The sequence below is a fragment of the Corythoichthys intestinalis genome, chromosome 15 (genome assembly GCF_030265065.1).
Source record: "Corythoichthys intestinalis isolate RoL2023-P3 chromosome 15, ASM3026506v1, whole genome shotgun sequence".
Classification (NCBI taxonomy): Eukaryota; Metazoa; Chordata; class Actinopteri; order Syngnathiformes; family Syngnathidae; genus Corythoichthys; species Corythoichthys intestinalis.
In genome coordinates, this window is record NC_080409.1 from 15,146,141 (window position 1) to 15,167,192 (window position 21,052).

The 21,052-nt window shown below is 38.4% G+C and overlaps 2 protein-coding genes across 8 annotated transcripts in view; both read left to right on the plus strand.

Moving 5' to 3' along the window:
* mgaa (MAX dimerization protein MGA a) overlaps positions 1–2,400 on the plus strand; it is a 49,681-nt gene extending 47,281 nt beyond the window's left edge. For 2 of the 5 annotated variants that reach the window (XM_057858680.1, XM_057858679.1), the window contains exons 22-23: positions 1,119–1,199; positions 1,991–2,395. In XM_057858680.1, coding sequence (XP_057714663.1) covers positions 1,119–1,199; positions 1,991–2,283 — 374 coding nt within the window. In that variant the 3' untranslated portion in view covers positions 2,284–2,395. Of the gene's footprint in view, positions 1–1,118; positions 1,200–1,990 lie in introns of all 5 variants that reach the window. The other 3 variants (XM_057858682.1, XM_057858683.1, XM_057858681.1) reach the window with 3 other exon arrangements.
* A 4,881-nt stretch (positions 2,401–7,281) lies between these two features.
* mapkbp1 (mitogen-activated protein kinase binding protein 1) overlaps positions 7,282–21,052 on the plus strand; it is a 51,670-nt gene continuing 37,899 nt past the window's right edge. For all 3 annotated transcript variants that reach the window (XR_009067158.1, XM_057859523.1, XM_057859524.1), the window contains exons 1-5: positions 7,282–7,628; positions 13,345–13,436; positions 19,404–19,466; positions 19,536–19,593; positions 19,663–19,833. Coding sequence is in view for 2 of the 3 variants with exons in the window: in XM_057859523.1 (XP_057715506.1) it covers positions 7,500–7,628; positions 13,345–13,436; positions 19,404–19,466; positions 19,536–19,593; positions 19,663–19,833 (513 nt within the window). In the remaining variant the exon portion in view is untranslated. The remainder of the gene's footprint in view (positions 7,629–13,344; positions 13,437–19,403; positions 19,467–19,535; positions 19,594–19,662; positions 19,834–21,052) is intronic.

Sequence of the window (21,052 nt, forward strand, 5' to 3'; positions counted from 1 at the left end):
AAAGCGGAGCTAAAACACAGCGCGGTCATCGGGACGCAATGAGGAACGGACCGAGAGTAAATATCGTGCTTGTAATTACCCAGGTAATGACAATGCTCAACTCACGGCTCTGGCTCAACTCATGCCGCTAGATACAAAAAAAAACAATAATACCTGACTGCTGCCGACAGCCTCTACAAACTGCGTCCATATAATGCTTCGGTAGATAACAGATATCATACGTAAATAGAACTAGATGCGAAATGACTGACTTGCCGGCGTTAGTAAACAGCCGCTATCTTAAAGCAGTAGACTTCTCTAGAAGGCTGTTGTAGCGAAATTTCCAAGCGAACCTAATTAACTTTTTATCTAAAATACTAAATCGGCAAAATCTTGAGTTGAATCTATCTTTAAAGCAGTTTTACACTTTCACATGTTGAAAGTAGACCGAAGGGAAATTATGGAAATCGAGAGCCATTTTATCAACTTTAACGGTTGATTCACAACATCAAATTCATTGAATGTAGTTTAAAGCTGCTGCTACAGAATGGGGACTTGAGTATTTTATTTACTGTTTTGAACTGTTAACTTGATACCAAAATAGTCATTTGTTCATGCCTGAGAGGCTTTTTGTACAATTTTTGTTACTAATGTACGAAACATCAAAAGCAGCCACAAGTAATAGCTTGGGGGGGTGTCATCAGTAATCGATTTATAATTGAAACGTAGCCTCTGAATCGTAATCGAATCGTTAGGTGTCCAAAGATTCCTACTTCTAATTACCACTACATCAAAACTTTTTGATGTAATGAATGAACTGCTTAATGAACTGCTTGTCACTCATTCACTTTATTCCAATCTGTACACAATAACTTTTTTTATTAGCCTTATTGTCGTCATATGGCTTTCTATTATATTAATTTCGGGTTTTTTGTAATAAATATTTTGATGGGAACTTTGACTTTAATGGTGAAATCTCACTTTTGCGGAAATTTGGATTACGCCGCCAGCGTAAACTCGAGGACTCCCTGTATTCGCTTCTAGCCTCGCCCAGTTGAAATGAACTGGACAACTATCGCCGTCAGTGGCACTGAAACATGACACTGCCATGATTCCACTCAATATTTGTCTTCCTGTAGACGTGACCGCAGTGACCCTCAACCTCCCCACTTTTCCCAATCAGCAGCAGCAGCCGGACTCCACGCCCCATCCTCCAACAGGTATGGAAAACACATCCAAACTCGAAAACTAATTTGGATTCAAGCTATGTCATCAAAATTTAAAGTAATTCTGCGAATGGTAGTTGGGTGATTCTCATGAAGCGAACCTAAACTAGTCATGAAAACCTGAAATAAAACCTGAAAGGTGGTTATGTCTATTGTGTGGCCTAGTCTACAATTACCAAAAAAGTTTTTTTTAAAACAGATTTTAGCGTGGTAATTTCATTACCGTAATGGGTCCATTGAAAAGATTTGATGTTTTCACATCAATATTGCATCATAAATATTCAATCAATTACTTAAAAAAAATCTGTATGTAAAAAATTATTTTAAAATTTAGTTTAAAAGTTTTTTCACGTAAATCGGTAAAATACATTTTTAAATGATGAATTTGAATACCAGCTTTGGCAATTGCTTGCGCTTGAATCAATCTTGCACAACCCCGAAAATTGTTTCCTTCCGTTTTGACATTATGTATTCTCAATATTAATGGAATCAAAAATAGTTCAAAAGTTTACAAGAAGTACAGTAAGATAAATTATGTAAAGATTTTTCAAAATAGGCAATTTTTATAGATGTAAACAAATAATAAATGAAAATTTTTTTTAAAGAAAATATCAAAAATAAAAACATTTAATAATTCAAAAAAAATTTTTATTGTAAATGCTGTTTAGTCTTGCACTTCCCCAATATTGGGGATACTCTTATGATAATCTATCATGCTTCAAAGTGAGACATTTGCAAACATCTGCTTTACTTTGGAAGAAAACAATCAGGTTTGTCTTCCACAGATCACAACCAGCTCTGCTCATTTCCCACCACGCCACAACCGGCAGAGCTTCCCATTGCCGCCCCACCGCTGGAATCGCCGCTGTCCCCCAAGGACGAGGGCTCAGGACTAAATGGCCATGCTCTGGCTCCTCCCCCATTGTTACACATGAAGGCGGGCGGGGTGCAAACGGAGCACACGCCCCCCGCAGAGACGCCGGCGCCCGACGGGGTGGCGCCCCAGTGCGAGGAAGCATCCTGGAGGCCCATGCCTAAGTTAGTTCCACTGGGCCTTCGGGGGGCTCCGCCCACGTGACGAGGTCACAAGGACCTTGGTGGCCGTTTTCTGAAACTTTGTTGCTAAAGTTTTATTTTTCTACATTGTAATTACATAATGGATGTTCGTAACACTAATTTAAATAAAGTTTGTTCGCATTTGTTCAATGGGCTTTTTGCTTTCAAATTTCAGAGCGTTTAGACCAGACATGTCCAAAGTGCGGCCCGGGGGCCAAATGCGGCCCATGGTCAAATTTCATCCGGCCCCCAGCCTCTGTCATAAGATCAATAACGTCTGGCCCGCACACAGACTTAATAAATTGATCAGCAGTACTGCTACCAGCATATTGAAGTAGCTTACACATTAAATGCTGCTCCTCATTTACCCACTAAAAGGCAGCAGCACTCTAAGCAATGTTACCCCGTGTGACGCTTGACTTCCAATTTTCTAAAATGGCAACAATCAACAACAACAAAAAAGTTGACTGCGACAGCCGACGCTTCAAGGATAGGTGGAAATTGGACTATTTCTTCACTAAAATATCCACAACTGTGTCTGCCTCATTTACAAAGAGACAGCCGCTGTTTTTAAAGAGTTCAATGTGAGGCAATATTTCCGAACAAGACACGCTGACGTGTACTACAAGATTACAGGGAAGCTACGCAGCGAGAAATTGAAGCAACTTTAAGCTAGTTTAATTTCACAGCAGCAAGATACCGAGAGTCGAACGCTACAAAGGCTAGTTGCGAGATTGTTAAAATTATTAATTAAAAAATAATAATAATAAAGCAAATGTGACACACAGAATGGCTTGCTAAAATTTGCTGAAATATATTGTTCTACGTAAAGGATGTCAGCCAAGGTTGGCCCCCCACATCTTTACCACACCAAATCTGGCCCCCTTTGCAAAAAGTTTGGACACCCCTGGTTTAGACAAAATAGACGGGTTGACAACAAATACTAAAGTAAATAAATTGGATTAGTTGCTCTAATAATTCATTCATCTTCTGAACCACTTATCCCCATGAGGATCTCGGGGGGGTGCTGGAGTTCCAACCACAAAATATTTTTTCAATGTTGTTTACAAAGAGTACGTGGTATGAATGCGTTGGCTGCTATTAAGAGCGTTTGATGATTGGATTATGGAAAAGTTATTTACAGTGAGTATCAACACTGGAGTTTGAAACCATTGCAGCAATGAAATAATTTCCACATTCTGGAAGAAAAAAAAATCCTATAGATCGCCATATCTACTTTTTACATTTTTCTTAAACATTTTCTGCGTTAAATTTCCTGAATGATGTCATTCCCACCTCTTTCCGCATTTCTTGACTTGACAAACTATACTACTATGAATATACAGTATAGATCGAGAGTTGGAAAACAATTTATAAACTTTATTGTCTGAATACATGCTATCATAGCAGCTCAGCAGTTAGGGTTGGGCATCGTTTAGATTTGAAATGTTCCGATTCTGATTCCACGTTTCGATTCCAGTTCCAAATGATTATCGATTCCGATTCTTTTAATAGGCAGGGTCAAAAAAGTTGCATAGTTTATATTAATTTCTTCTCAATTATTTTTTAAATTATATGAACTTTCAGTTAACTTTGCTATGAATTTCTCGCAGGGCTATTTTTAACTTGTATATACAATAAATATAAGCCTTTGAAATTGAATATGATAAAGTTTCCACACAAGTGCACTTTCACAAAGATTGGGAACATTTTTCAATCATTTTTCGAAAGGTCATGGACAAAACATTTATACATCTTAGGCCTATGTTTTAGAGTGTCTTATGCTACAGGCATTTTATATGTTATTGAGCTCCCACTAATGGGCTAACCTGGTGCAGAATATCAAGAAAAAAACACAACTTGTAAAACCCAGTCCAGATTAGCCGCAGGTACAGTATAAAATCAGAAGGTTTTTGTTGAGTAAAATGATCATATCTGCCTTCTCAGGCAGTAAGCATGAGCGTTCTGGACAGATGGTGTCTCCTGCAGTGGTGAACACGCGTTCACTGGGTGTAGATGAAGCTTGAACGCATAAATATGAGAAAGCGGGATCTGACAACAAAGGATGTCTTTCTTTCGTTCCACCACCATGCAGCAGGATCATCCTCACCAAAACAGGTGGTGGCTGGTGCACACAGCAAAGTAGATAAATGTCACGTATCACTGGTAAAGTACGTGAAAAAAAAAACTTAATGATGCACGTTGATATGATGGAGTATTAGGGCCAAATGAATAAATCTTAAAAAAGGACTGCGAGATTAGACGTACTACTGCTACGAGAAAAAGTCGCAAATGTTAAGTAGGGGTAAGGTAGCTGTGAGCCGCTACGAACTTAACATACATGTAATTCTTCTATTAATTATAATGTGATGTACTAGATGAGGCAAAATAATAAGGATTTTATTTGTGAAACCGACTCTAAGACAAAAGATGCTTTTAATATTGTTGATTTTAACGGAGGCGGCAACACACTAAGTAAAGTACGTAGCGGCTTAGATAGCTAAATTAGCCCGATGTAATAATACAATTTATTCTCGTACTATTCCATCCATCCAGCATCTACCGCTTAATCCGGCGGCGGGTCACGGAGGCAGTAGAAGACAGACGTAATTTATTGTTTTACTTACCTGGATCTTCCTGGTTAGACGACCGGCGCGTATCAAATTCGCGGCACTCAGCTATGCACTACTCTGCACTTGTATTCCACGAAGCCGGTGGTGTTTAGTCATATTGGTCATGCAGCCACCTTTGCATGATATGGCTGTGTTGCAAATGTTTCACGGAGCTGACTGGTCATTTTTCTTTGTGAAGTTGAGCCAAACTTTTGAGCACCGCCGCCGCACAGTGTCTACGATTGAAATCAAGTTGCAATGCACAAACATGCACTTCATGTGGCTTCTTCTTTGTGGTGTTCGGCAGCTATTTTTTCTGGTCAGCGGTCAGGGCATCGAAAACTTCCCACGGTTCCGATAGAATCAGAGTGTTAGTCCCGGATCCCATCGATGCGCGATGCCCAACGCTATCAGCAGTGGGACTTTGTGTCATGTCAAAAACCATGCCACTAGAACTTTTTTTTGCACAAAATGACAGGTATTTCAACAAAGAACAATATTTTGCAGAAAACGATCAAAAGGAGGGAACAAAAATGACTGTGAAATGAAAAAAAGATTACAACATTTTCTGAAGAGTACAACAGCAATTAGTAAGACGTGTGTGTATTCAGGCCCATTCTCTGAATGACCAGCACATCTACAGCCACAGGACAACAGTCAGTGACTAGTGGGTTTCTTGGTTAAAACTTTGTCGCTAAAGATTTTTCAGACGTTCTATATTGTGTTGAGGTCATAACTTTGGGCAGGCCATCTCATTAGTTCAATGTTTTCTTTTTCAAAAAACTGCTTTACCCGTTTTGCTCTGTGACATGGAATATTGTCCTGCATGGACTCTTCGGGCTGACTAGGTGACGAACGCAGGGAATGGACCACATGTTCTTGAAGAAGGTTCTGATACACAGTTGCATTCACTTTACCACGTCACCTATTAGAGGCCCAACTCCCGCTGCAGAAAAAATGCCGTAAACCATGTTGCTTCCTCCTCAACCTTTCACTGACTTTTTTACACACTTTGGGTTCAGTCTTTCTCCAGTTTGTCACCAAACATAATGTTTCCCATCGGATCCAAATGAATTCAACTTGCTTTCATCACTAAAGTGAACTTTGGACCAGTTCTCCTCTGTCAACACAACATGCTTGTCAGCAAATCTTACTTGTAGTCTAGCCCTGTGATTCTTTCTGCTAATGAGAGGTTTATTCACTGCAGATCAGGCTTTCAGTCCAAATGCTCTTAAATGCATGTATAAAGATTCGTTAAACTGACGAGCAATTTCAGCAGCCGTGTGAAAACGAAACTTACAAGGAGTCATGTCATTAGATATGCTGGATAGGGTGAAACGATCTTTCCTTGGGTTCAAAAGGTGTCCATATCCACCAAGGCGTAGGTTTGATCTCTCGTAGGACGATATAACAGTATCATCTGGATGTACACTATTTGCTCGGGACGGGACATTAATAAGACCAAACAGATTGGGTGAACGGGGCAAGGATTTGAACCTAATTAATTGATAGCCTAAATGATCAATGCAAAATAAATCTGTATTGACTGATAATAACTTTTACGTGCATTGGTTCAAGTAATACACTGTTTGATTCAAACCTTTGTTTTCAAAAACTACTTAAGAAACATTTTGAAAACTTCCAGAATAAATGTCTGGTTTTATTAGCAAACATAAACATAATGAAAAGAATTCACTTAATACTACTACAATCTAAATTCCCTATATAACTAAACTCATTATATAATGCAAATAAGGTTGCTTAAAAGTTGGTGGCGACAATTTTAGCATCCTGTAAAGTTGGTAGTGTTATGTCCCTACCGTCCCAATGCAAACCTACGCACTTGATATCCACTCATCCACTCTTAGTGTGTTAAAATAAAATAAAAATTACATTCTCATAATTCCTTTTCATTCAATATATTTTTTAAATTATTAAATTAATATTCATATTAACATAAATGCCTCTATTTACTTTTTATATTTTTTTACAATTCCATAATTCCTTTTTTGATGTTTTATTTAGTTTTTAATTTAGTTTTTAATTAATAGTTTGTATTCAACTTATCATAATTCTGTTTAATGTATTAGGTGTACAAGCGGCATGGAAAATGAATGAATGAATGAATAATGTTTTTTTGTATTTTTTTTTAATTGTTTTTGTAATTCCTCCCTATCATAATTCCTTTTTTTTTTTTTTTTTTTTTTTTTTATATGTTCCCGTAATTTCCTAATTTCATTATAACTTTGTATTTTCCCCTTATTCGCATAATTACAAGTTATAACAAGTTCAATTTGAATTTAAAAAAAAAAAAAAAAAAAAAAAAAAGGGGAAAAAAAAAACACGCAAACTTCCTGATTGTTGTTTTACTTTGAAAGTACAGGGCGGAAATACTTGCGCGGCACCGACCCATCTAATAATGCGTGTATTTTAGTGTGTGTATGTGTGTATGAGCTCGTGACCACTTCTTTCTTCTCCGCCGCACCACGCTGCGATGCGAACCCGCAGCCGGCGACCCGGCTCGGTCCAGACGCTGCAGCAGGAGGAGACTTGGCCTGGCTTCGGCTGAGCGAGGTCGGGCTCCCACGCGTCATGCCGCGGGGTGCTAGCCGCTAGCAGGCAAGCTATGAGCGGCGACGGCGACGGAACCGGCGGCGGAGGCGCCATCAGCCGCCGCATCAAGAACCTGCTCAGGTCCCCGTCCATCAAACTCAGGGGGCGGGGCCGATCAGCTCGGCATCAGATTGGCGACAAGGTAATCGCCGGACAACCGTTTTGTTTCAAACCAAGTGTACTGTTGTCATCTTGTTTTGCCGTGCTGCCTTGGCATACGAGTTGTGACGTCCTAGGGTTGGGAAACCTAATACGATACGATTTGCGATTACTATGAATTCACGATATGGTGGTACAACAATTATCGGGGTCAGGAAATCAACCTATGATATTCAACAAATCAACTAATAAATAGACAATCTACTTTTCACCCTTCTGCTGTGACTTGAAATGAGTTTATCACTTGTAGACGTCTAATCTGTTTTAAGTGGGAGGTAGCGAGGGAAGCTATTCCTCCCACTTAAAACGGATCTGACGTCTTGGGCCATCAGTAGCAGCTAATGAGTTAATTTGGGGGGCATTTGGGGCATTACCTGTTGATTTTCAGTCACTTCCTGTTGATTTGGGGGCATTTGTGGGTCACTTCTGTTCAGTAACCCCAAATCAACAGGAAAAGACCCAGGAATACCCCAACATATATAGGAAATGACCTGTAAATAAAATGAACAGAAAGTGACCTTTGCATACCCCAAAAATCAGCAGGAAGTGACGGAAAATCAACAGGAAATGACCCGAATGCCACAAAATGAACTCATTTGCTAACAGGAAGTGAACTATGTTCATTCAACCCCCTCCCAGTCAAAATGAATTGGACGACTATTGCAATGACTTTTTTTTTTTAATTATTAAAACAGTGACACCTTTTAAAAATGATATATCAATCCTTGGCGGGAGCATGTCGATAACCCTTCGGGATACAAAGTCTCGCGATATATCATCATTTCGATGTATTGTCAAGGGTTCGTACAGGCCCTTGAAATCCTTGAAAATGCTTTGATTTTACTGTCAGGTTTTCAAAGTTTGAAAATGCTTGAATTTTGCGTCAAATCCGAGGAAATGCGTGGAAGTAGTGATGGCATTTTCGGCTCTTTTCGGTGATCCGGTTCATTTGGATCGGCTCAGTGAAACGAGCTGGCTCTTTTTGGCTCTGCAACGGCTCTTTTAACTTTAGCTTTTCTTTTAAATACAGTAATTTTTGCACTACAAGGCACACCTGACTATAAGCCGCCGCACACCAAATTTGACACGAAAACCAAATTTTTTCATAGATAAGCCGCACTGGACTATAAGCCGCAGCCATCCTCACTGTATTATGGGATATTTACAAAAGATATTAACCGATAACACTTTATTTGACAGCGGGATCATAAGGCTGTCTAAGACCAAATGAACCACTTAGCTGCAAAGCTTCATTGCTTCAAGAAGCTTCATTTGGCCATCACTGTTCCCTTGGAGGAGACAGTCAACTTCTGCTACTACCTGCTGTCAAAACTGTTGTTATTCAACATGCCTCTTAGCATGCATTGCAGCACTACAGATGTAAATAACAATCAAATTCATGTTCTGTTCTAATTATTTCTTTAGTTACTGTTCCAGTTGTTTCATTAATTGCTACATTAACTGGTTACACTTTATTTGACAGTGGCGCCATAAGACTGTCAATAGACAAATAATTTCGACATGAGACTTTTATGAGCGTTAATGAAAGTTTATAACGGATGTCATTTACTGTTATCCGGCAATTCATCTCACTTTTGAATTGATGTAAAATAGCCGAGCTGGACATAAATGGAGTTAGTGACATAATTTGCCAGATGATGCTTAATAATATCTGTCATAAGCATTCAGTAATGCCCATGATAGTGTCATGTCATGATTATGACGGTCTTATGACGTTGCTGTCAAATAAAGTGTTAAATTGTAACCCAAATAAATCAACAAATAAGCCGTACTGGACTATAAGCCGCAGGATTCAAAATGAAGGAAAAAAGTAGCGGCTATTAGTCCGAAAATTACAGTACTTATGATAAATTTAGCATACATTTTGATAAATGACTTGGTGAACTAAATATTGCACTCCACTGACTGCTAATAGCAACGATTATCAAGCAAAGAAAAGGGTTTTTACTTATTTTACTGAACATTAAAAAGGCTCCAAACAATAAACAAGCCACAAAATTAAACTTCAACCAACAACAATCATACATGCTGCATCATAACAAAAATAGTCAGTAGTAACTGCAACAGCAGCAGCGAACAAAACAAAATAAGGTACTCCTCGCTTTATTTTAACAAACATAAGCTACTCCTCGCTTTATTTTAAATTTGCATTCAAGAAAACTAAATACTTCTACTTGGACGGGCTGATCCGGTTCCTTTTCTCAGTAATTGTTTGTCCAGGCTTTGAAAACACCCTCTTTGATGGTACAGATGTTGCTACAATGCGCAATCTACTCGGATGAACTGTCCTCATGTGCCTATGGAGGTTATTAGTTGACCCTCCTCGAACGGACAATTTAATTTTGCAGACACTAAATTCTGCCCTATTGTCATCTGACTTAACCAATTAAAATGTCTCCAAACGTTTTCGGCTCATCTTGAAGGCCTACAAACCGCGTTCGTGTGTCGTCCTTTCCTCCTCGTATGTCTGTCTGTGGCTGCGCAGACGCAACGGAGCATGTGCTCAGCGTGCACTCCGTGCAGTACCTAGTACCAAGCCACTGCCAAACCTCGCTTCAGACACAAGAAAAAAAAAAAATAGGGAGAGAGAGAGCGAGGCGGCTCTCGAGGGAGGGTGCCGGCTCTCATCGTTCACTTCTTTGTACTGGCTCGTTCGCGACCGACACATCACTACTTGGAAGTGTTAGGCACACAATATTTTCTCAGCACCGTGTCGCAAAATATGATTTCTTTTAAAAATTCAAATAAATTTGCTTCATCGCTGCTACACGATTGTTCCTGTTGTCCCACGTCACATTGAGTACAATGCATTTGAGTCCGTGCATGAGTAGTTTGGAGTTAAATCAAGCAAACAGTATACAAATAGAAAAGTATTTAAATCCGTACTACTGCGTTTGCTTTGGTTTAGTACGTTACTTTTATCGCACAACCAGCAGTTCCTTCGTCACATTTTTCCCCCCACAACTTCCACACCCCATCTGCCATTTGTCATGTAATCTGGCCGGTAGCCTTTTCGCTTGGCCGCTAAAACTCTGCTTGCTTGACTGGCTCTCGCGAGAACGGAATAGTTTTTAGTTGTTGTTGTGAACCACAGTTCCATACAAACATCGAGATATCATTTAGCTAAGCAATTGGAGATGTGAGAGCCATTTTATGAGTACTTCAAACGTCAAGAAAGCGCATTTTTCAAGGTTTCCTCGGCCGTGACGTGTGTGTCTCCATGCACCGAACGGCATGCTGTTACTACACCAGCACCTCTGCTTTAGGACCTACCCTCCCTCAGAATCGGTAACTTTTCAACTTTTAAATGACGAAAGTCACCCACCCACTTCAAATGGATTGTACGTCGACCAGTGTTAAATGCTTTCCAATTCACAGCAGAAGGATGAAAAGAGCTTGTTTGTCTGTTTATTTGTTTTGTAGAATATCTGAGATTTCCTGACCCATGTATCGATAATTGTTATATCGCCGTATCCTGGGATCATTGTATCGTGAGCCTTGTATCGCAAACCGTATGTTATCGTATCGTGAGGTACCTAGAGGTTTCCACTCCGAGTGTAAAGTCTGCAAAAAGACTTTCGTCAGAGACAATTGGGGTCAAAGCCGTCAAGTCGCACATGATAGGAGAAAAACACTATCGGTCTGTGACCTCAGCTCTGTGTTTACAGTGAAGTAAAGTTATCTTTTTCTTCATCAGAAATTGTTGCATGGTCTTGAATTAGATTTTTAAGGTCTTAAAAATAACTTCAAAATACTTTTAAATTTGACTTTTAAAAGGGTGCCAGAAACCTGGACATTTATCCGATTAATCGTTTAATTAATCGTTCGATTATTCGATTATAAAAATAAATGTAAGTTGCAGAAATATAATAATGTAAATGAACCCAAATTAGCCAAAAAGGCTAGTTTTCATCCCCAGCCAGTTCTTATCAGGCAACCTAAAAAAATCACAATACAGTACTAAAATAACAGTTTACAACACAATAAAATAAAGCAGAATTATCCACATGCAGTGGGGCAAATAAGTATTTAGTCAACCACTAATTGTGCAAGTTCTCCTACTTAAAAATATTAGAGAGGACTGTAATTGTCAACATGGGTACACCTCAACCATGAGAGACCGAATGTGGAAAAAAACAGAAAATGCCATTGTTTGATTTTTAAATAATTTATTTGCAAATCATGGTGAAAAATAAGTATTTGGTCAATACCAAAAGTTCATCTAAATACTTTGTTATGTACCCTTTGTTGGCAATAACGGAGGCCAAACGTTTTCTGTAACTCTTCACAAGCTTTTCACACACGGTTACTGGTATTTTGGCCCATTCCGCCATGCAGATCTCCTCTAGAACAGTGATGTTTTGGGGCTGTCGTTGGGCAACACGGACTTTCAACTCCCTCAACAGATTTTCTATGGGGTTGAGATCTGGACTGGCTAGGCCATTCCAGGACCTTGAAATGCTTCTTGCTAAGCCACTCCTTTGTTGCCCTGGCTGTGTGTTTGGGATCATTATCATGCTGAAAGACCCAGCCCTTGCTGATGGAAGGAGATTTTCACTCAAAATCTTTCGATACATGGCCCCATTCATTCTTTCCTTTACACAGATCAGTCATCCTGGTCCCTTTGCAGAAAAACAGCCCCAAAGCATGATGTTTTCACCCCCATGCTTCACAGTGGGTATGGTGTTCTTCAGATGCAATTCAGTATTCTTTCTCCTCCAAACACGACAACCTGTGTTTCTACCAAAAAGTTCTATGCTTGTTTCATCTGACCATAACACATTCTTCCAGTCCTCTTCTGGATCATCCAAATGCTCTCTAGCGAACCACAGACGGGCCTGGACGTGTGCTGGCTTCAGCAGGGGGACACGTCTGGCAGTGCTGGATGTGAGTCCCTAGCGGCGCATTGTGTTGCTGATTGTAGCCTTTGTTACTGTGGTCCCAGCTCTCTGTAGGTCATTCACTAGGTCCCCCCGTGTGGTTCTGGGATTTTTATTCACCGTTCTTGTGGTCATTTTGACGCCACGGGGTGAGATCTTGCATGAAGCCCCAGATCGAGGGAGATTATCAGTGGTGTTGTATGTCTTACATTTTCTAATAATTGCTCCCCCAGTTGATTTCTTTACACCAAGCGAAGTGTTACAGAAAACGTTTGGCCTCTGTTATTGCCAACGAAGGGTACATAACAAAGTATTGAGATGAACTTTTGGTATTGACCAAATACTTATTTTCCACCATGATTTGCAAATAAATTCTGTAAAAATCAAAAAATGTGATTTTCTGTTTTTTTCCCACATTCTGTCTCTCATGGTTGAGGTTGACCCATGTTGACAATTACAGGCCTCTTTAATCTTTTCAAGTAGGAGAACTTGCTCAATTGGTGGTTGACTAAATACTTATTTGCCCCACTGTATACAAAACAGAGTTTCAGTGATCACATTTCTCAGATAAAACGTCCAACACCGTCAGTGGCAACAAATGAGATGATTTTCATATGAATGTTCGAAGGCATCCTACGTTTACAAGCCATCTCACGTGTCAAACCGCCCGCAGATGTTTGCGTAATGTTAGCCCCGCTAAGTCGTCTGTCGAGTCTCGGCCGTTCTTCTAGACGGATGTGATCTGCTGACACGATAATGAGATGTTAATGCACTACTCACTTTTGTTTGGCTCCGCAGGTTGTCTTGGAAAAAGTTCTGGGCATCACGGCGCCCGGCAACAGAGCGCTGTCATGTGACCCACGGAGTGGATTTTTAGCGTATCCCGCCGGGTAAGTGATCACCTGCTCACGTCGGGCTTCATTCTTTCTCTACTGTTGAGGCATGTAGCTTTGGGAGGGTCGTAGATTTTCACTGATGAAATTGTAAGGCCAGGTCAAAGGTCAAGATCGTCTAAAATATGAAAAACTGCGCATGCGCCAAAACAAAGCGGGCTACATGGGTAACTGTAAGTCCATGAACTGTACATGTTTTAATAAAGTACAATTACAAGAAAAAAATATTGGACAAACACGTTATTGACTTTGCCAGTGATTGATCACTTTAACCTGATAGATTAGCTCCGCGCATGACAATCAGCCACCTTTTTTGTTTTGTCGCATGCGCCATTAGAGGATTCTAGGATAGATTAGTTTTCACGGAGACCTATGTGATATCATGTCAATTCAACGCTTTTGAATCGTAGCCGTAAAATCGAATTCGTCCACAGACAAGATTCGTAGTAGAAAAGTCAGTTGTATTCACACACCCACCAAAAAAAAAACAAATCAGACTTCAGAATTTTGTGTTTACAGGTACAAATGCCGAAATACGAACACAATGCGTAAATATGAGTACGAATCTCTTATATACAAACATGAATGTGTAAATACGAGTACGAATCTTTTTGACGGCTACATTACTCCATAATTTTTGCCTCGTAACGCCCGTTCCATAGAAAATAAATGGAACGCGGGCAACGTCGCCTTCCGTTCGTTTTTTGCTAAAGTTAGCCCTCAGCCTAGCTTTGCTAGCATAATAGCTAGCATGACCTCTATAAATTCTATAATCTATAATTTCACAAATAAACCTTTTGAAATGATTCAGTTCAATTAATTTCTTTGATATATAGCTTTAAAAGAGTGGACACGTTATAATCAACCCCACCGAATGCACTTTGTAAAAGTGCAAAATCAGATTTTTAAAGGAGGTTTAAAAAAAAGAAATAAATAAAATTGCTTACTACAATTGAATTTCTCGCCACTGGAGTGATGTTTTCGCAGAAGACATGACATCAATAAATGAGGAATTTTCCTAAAGGGACACTAACACAGCAGAGTGGACAATGACACTGGGGATGAACAGAAACCCTTTTTTTTTTTAATTAAACAATATATTTTAATTTAAAAAGAACACATGATTAAAGATAGTTTATCCAGCACAATAAACTCATTAGTTATTTTGGAATTGTACCTTAATTTGCATTTTACTTTTTAGAACGATATATCAATTCTTGATCTATTCTCAGACATTTTTTTTTGTCAAACATTCATTTCAAAACTGTGTTATGATGTTGTTGACACACTTGGAATGTATTCACATATTCAGAGACTGAGAGTTGAGTGTGGTGCAAACCCTATAAAAAGTTGACGTGACGAGTTAATTTGTTCCACGAGAGTGAACAGAAGTCATTTGTGTCGCCGGGTGTGTAATGGCAGCCTTGGTGTTGCGGGGAATGCAGGGAATGTTTCACTCCGTCCAGATCGTCCTCCCCTGCCCTGCCCGACCGGCCAATCGACTACAGGTGGGGGAGGGGCTTAGCACATGATAAGTGGGTCAGTGCTGCCAAGGGGGAGTAGATGAAGATGCTCACGACTTCACAGGGATTAAGCTGAACCCTGTCTTATTTTTATAACTCATTGTCTGCCACTGACGACAATAGAAAACATGATAAAATTCAAGTTTTGGCCTGATAAAGTCGATGGTTTAAATGTTTCTGCTTTCACACTTGAACGTAATAAATGTCACAATTTAACGTGAGAAATTTCATGGGTCATTGTCAGTGGTATACCTTGATGAAATTGACGTTTTAACATGATTAGTTTCAATTCTTTAATATCGTACGTTAAGTTACAATTGACCATAATAAATTTCACTTCAACATTATAAATTTCAGGTTTCAATGTGATGAATTTAATGTACTAATGTAATAAAGTTCACATTTTCACCTGATCAATTTCAGGTACGGTATAAACGTGTTAAACGTCACGTTTTAAACTGATAAATGTCACCCATCAATGTGAGAAATTTTACGTTTTAAATAGAAATTTCATGTTTAACGTTGGTATTTGGTACATTTCATGTTTCACCTTGAAAATTCAATTTTTCAACTTGATAAATTTCCCATATTTAACCTGATGTCACTTTTTAATATGAATGAATGCACGTTTTATTTTTGACATGAGAAAATAAAAACAATAAAAGAAAACAAAAAGAAAGAAAAAAATCAGACAAAACCAATTATATTCTTGAGATAACAGCAAAAATAGTTAAGAAAATAATAATAATAATAATAATACATTGGAGATTCATTATGTCCAAAAAGGAGTAAGATAAAGCATTTGCTTATTAAAACCTACCCCCCTTTTCTATTCCTCAATTATATACGTCCGCCCTATTTAATTAGTCCTCGTATCAATAAAGTAAATAACCATATACATAAGATGCAAGATAAACAACAATAAACAGGACCTAGCTATTAACAGATATGTGAAAACCCCCTATAATTGAACCCCTTCCTCTTCCCTATACCCTATGAAAACCATGTGCTTGTACCACTTCCTAAACTGAGTCATGCTTAGACATTATTTACTATTTTTATGGCTCTTTTTTGTAACATGGAGAGTGAATTTATTGTACATTTGTAAGTATTACCCCAGACCTCTGCACAGTAATGTAAATATGGCAGGAACAGTAAAGAATGTGGAGTGATTTATTGTCAAGACTGTTTTGCTTTATTCAGGACTGAAATGCTTCTTGATAATTTACTTTGTATATGTTTTATATGAGCTTTCCAGTTAATCTTCTCGTCAATAACTACCCCAAGAAACTTTCATAGACCCTTTCAATATTTACCCCATCTGTCTGTATTTGTACTTGACTATATTTATTGTATCTTCTAAATGACATGACTTTGGTTTTACTTAAGTTTAATGATCACTTGTTTCCGTCAAACTATGATTTTAGTTTACAAATTTCATCAGAAACCCCCCACAAGAGCCCATCTAAATTCTCCCCAGAGCAAAAGATGCTTGTGTCATCTGCAAATAAAACAAATTTTAGTATTCTTGAAAGTTTGTATATGTCATTTATATAAAGAATAAACAGTTTTGGACCTAAGACTGAACCCTGGGGGACGCCACAAGCAAAGTCGAAGCATGATGATGAATAGTCACCCAACTTCACAAATTGTTTTCTGTTACTTAAATAACTCTTCACCCAGTGTAGTGCCACTCCCCTGATCCCATACTTTTCCAATTTATTGATTAAAATGTCATGATTAATGGTGTCGAATGCTCTCTTAAGATCTATGAATATTCAGACTGAATGTAATTTGTGATCAATAGCATTTGTGATCTCCTCAAGTGGTTCTAATAAAGCTAGTGATGTTGAACTCTTTGCCCTAAATCCGTACTGACTGTCGAAAAGTAAGTTATATTTACTTATGAATGTATCTAATCTGTTGTTGAATAATTTTTCCAGAATTTTGGAGAATTGTGGAAGTAGAGAAAAAGGCCTGTAATTTGTGAAGTGGTGTCTATTCCCAGTCTTATATAATCGCACTACTTTAGCTATTTTCATTTTGTTTGGAAATTTACCAGTTGAAAATGATAAGTTACAGATATATGTTAGTGGTTTTGAAATCCCCTCAATGACCTTTTTCAAAACTGTCATCTCAATATTATTTGAATCAGTGGATGTTTTGCATTTACATGTATTCACAGTATCAATTATTTTTTTCTTCGACCTCTGGCGTAAAATGAGATATGTCATATTTTAACAAGAGAAATTTCACATTCTAACCCAAAAATGCCACTTTTTGTGTAACAATTTAATATGGTAAATTCCCCACTATAACCTGATTAATTCCATGTTTTGATAAGAGGTGTAGTAATAGCTAAGTTTGCCCTCCAGTCAGTCAGTTCTAGTTTTGTAGAGATGATTCACTGCTCGGCCCTCCTGTCAATTGCATCCGGAAATAATATATTAATGCACGTTAACATAGGGTGACCAAACGTCCTCTTTTGCCCGGACAAGTCCTACTTTCACGTAGTATCCTCGTGGTCCGGGCGGGTTTTATAAATTCATAAAAATGTCCGGTTTTTATGATTTTTCACGGGACCAATTTGAAGAGAATCCCTCCGGCCGCTGGGTGGCAGCGCCTGCCTGTGATGACATGGCTCCTAGTAGTAGGGAGGGAAGGAGTAGTTCTTGTTTTTGTTGGCAGTTTACCCCTGTCACGAGGCATTACCGCCATCTACTGGGTTGACGATATGGCCACAACGCCTGAAGTTTTTTACGATAAATACGTATATAATGGCAACTGTTGACTTCTGTCGGAACTTTGACTGTAAAATCCTATTTGGCATCGTTGCGCTGCCGATGACTGTAAACTTTTACAGCAAAGTTTGATTTTTGCCTCAGCTAGCTATCAGTAAGCTAAACCGCGCTAGGCATTATGGGAAACGTAGTTTTAACTGCTACGTTTGGAAACATGCTGGTTGAATAGTTTGTCAGTTAATTCGGTTTTTGTTTGTGTGCAATCTAGAACATTGAATGAGAATATCAATTGAATGGGAATAACAATTTGTCAAGGACAATTGTCGTGATAGTAATTTAGAAAAATGTTTAGTTGGCACATAGCCTACTGTGTGTATGTGTATTGACTGGACTACATTTCTATGGGTCTGCATTATATATCATATATATATATATATATATATATATATATATATATATATATATATGGCGGAAAACACTCAGGTGACTTGAAGTTCCGCTCTTAGACCCCCAATTTAGCCAACTTTCAAAATTGTCCGATATGCATGTGTGATACATCATTGGAAAGCTTAAAATCTCAATTTTGGGGGGGAAGAAAAAGTTTGAGCAGGAGGACATTTTTTAAAAAATATATTTTTTAAACAGCAAAACCCTATCTGGAGGTGAGAGCACGCGAGAACAGAATTACAGACGCCATAACTTTAACGAGATATTATCGTGTACCTACTTAGTTTCGATCCAAAAACTCCATGTAGCATGCATCACTGAGTGTCAAGACACACCTGTGAATGGCCACAGCTGGATTTTTGGGGGATTTTATGGCTGAAACTTGGTAATATAACAAGGGTCGCGATGCAGAAATCGTAGACATCAGGGAGTGGTCGAGATTTTCTTTTTCATATAGTTACTCTTTTAAATGTTTTTTTTTCAACTTATTTTTTTTGGACCAATTATTTATCATCTAACATATCGGAGAAAATGCGACAGTAGCAAAAGAAATACAATTAAGCAATAGTTATGAGGTAGATATCCGTGACTTTTTTACAGACGCCATTTTTTTCATTGTGACATAATTTGTATAAAAGTTTAAAATATGTGAGTGAAAAATTTTTTTAAGTCGTTTTTTTTTTTTTTTAACGAAATATGAGACATCCAGGAATGATTCTAAGCTAAAAACGACAGACATTTTGAATAATAAATATAATTAGTTGCCTTTGTTTTATGGCTGGGTCGAAACAAAAGCGGTTGCGCGACGTCTGTAAACGGGGGTTTTCAGGGTAAAACAGACAAATTAAAAATAGTTCAGGGGCTTAATGTGCCATGAATCTGCTCTGGCAGCATATAGACATATTGTTCTATCAAACACAACAGTTGTTTTAGCTTAAAATACAGCAGTTTCTTTTAAAGAGGAGTGCAAGAGCAGAAACTGCTTTTTCAGTCTTGTCTGTGTTTTCCGCCATATATATATATATTTTTTTTTTTTTAAAAGTCATTATTTATTTATTTATTTTCAAACTGCATTTTTCCATCCAGAGTGAGGGGGCACACTTTAAATATGTTAAAGTGATATAGGCATCTTTGAGTGAACTTCGAGTAAAATTCAAGTATCTTGAGGCCGGGCTAAGTGTCCTCTTTTTTTGGAAATCAAAATATGGTCACCCTACGTTAACATATAAAATAAACCTTCTCACATTTTGCAGATGCGTTGTTGTCCTGCTGCATCCTCGCAAGAACAAACAACGTCACATCTTTAATGCATCACGGTAAACTCGTCTTGGGTCCTGTTTGGCATAGTTGCTATGCTAAACCACTGTCTGCGTTTGTCTTTGTAGAAAGACCATCACCACTTTGGCCTTCTCACCAGACGGCAAACATGTGGTTACGGGCGAGGTGAGTTGTCAAACACATGACTGGTCACGCGAACTTCAATTTGACTCTTGGTCATTGCGTTGTCCTCAGAGCGGTCACATGCCGGCGGTGCGTGTGTGGGAAGTATGCAGCGGCACGCAGGTGGCGTCGCTTCAGGAACACAAATACGGAGTGGCCTGCGTGGCCTTCTCGCCTAACGTCAAGTACATCGTCAGTGTGGGCTACCAGCACGACATGATGGTGCATGTGTGGAACTGGAAAGTAAGACACTTAACGTTGTAAAATGGTTAGACGTAAGAACCAAATCAACTAGATTCTAGTCATGAGTCAAGATTCGAGATAATGTTCTACTCCCAGGAAAAGATTCTTGTCACTCAAGTTTTCATTCTGAGTGAGGGTAATTTACGCGTACAGTTATAATGTTACAAGTAAAAAGTAAAGTTACAAATTCCAGGGTTTCAAGTAAATTTACAAGTTACACATAAATTTACAGGTTACAAGGTACAAGTAAAGTTACGAGCTATAAGTAATGTGACAAGTTACGTTACAAGTTAAGCTCCATGATACAAGTAAAGTTACAAGATATAATTCAAGTTACAGGTTACACGTTGCAAGTAAAGTTACAAGTTACACATAAATTGACAGGTTACAAGTTACAAGTAAAATTAAGAGTTTCAAGTAATGTGACAAGTTACAAGTAACGTTAAACAGTTGCTATGGCAACTCATTGTGTGTAAGTGTTAAGCTTGAGCAGATTTAAGTGGACTTACTCAATGAAGCATTTAACAAAGACAAGTGTTTTTCTACTTTTTTTAAATGGATTGGGCATCTACTTTTTTTCTTGTTTAAAAATAATTTGGTGGTACAGTAAAATGTTTTAGAACTTGTCATAATTATTACAATTGAAGTGCTTAAAAACCATTTATTAAAATGTATATATACATAAAAGTTTTTTATAATTATATAAAAAGTGAAAAAACATGTTTTATATGGATCTTTCCAATGATAAATCTGAATAAATACATTGAACACACAAAAAAAGCAACAACAATCAAAATTTGTGGGGGGGGGGGGGGGGGGGGCGCTACTTCACGGTTTTTCACTTATCGCGACGGGTCCTGGTATGCATTAACTGCGAAAAACGAGGGATCCCTGTACTGTACTTTCAAACAAACCAGTTAGAAAGTGAAAACTTAAAGGGTTAATTCTGATTTACACTGAAATTCAGGTTACATCCTCAGTGCAGGAGTTGAACTCGTTCGTAACCCGGGGACTACCTGTACAAGTAAAGTTACACGTAAAGGTACAGATTACTTGTAAAGCTAAAACAAGGTGACAAGTTACAAGTACCATTACAAGTAAGGTTATAAGATACAAGTAACAATACAAGTAAGGAAAGCATTTAGAAGGTATTAGTCCAGACAGAAAGTATATCTGGTGGTCCTACCAAAGAGAATGGAAATAATCTGAAGAGGAGGTT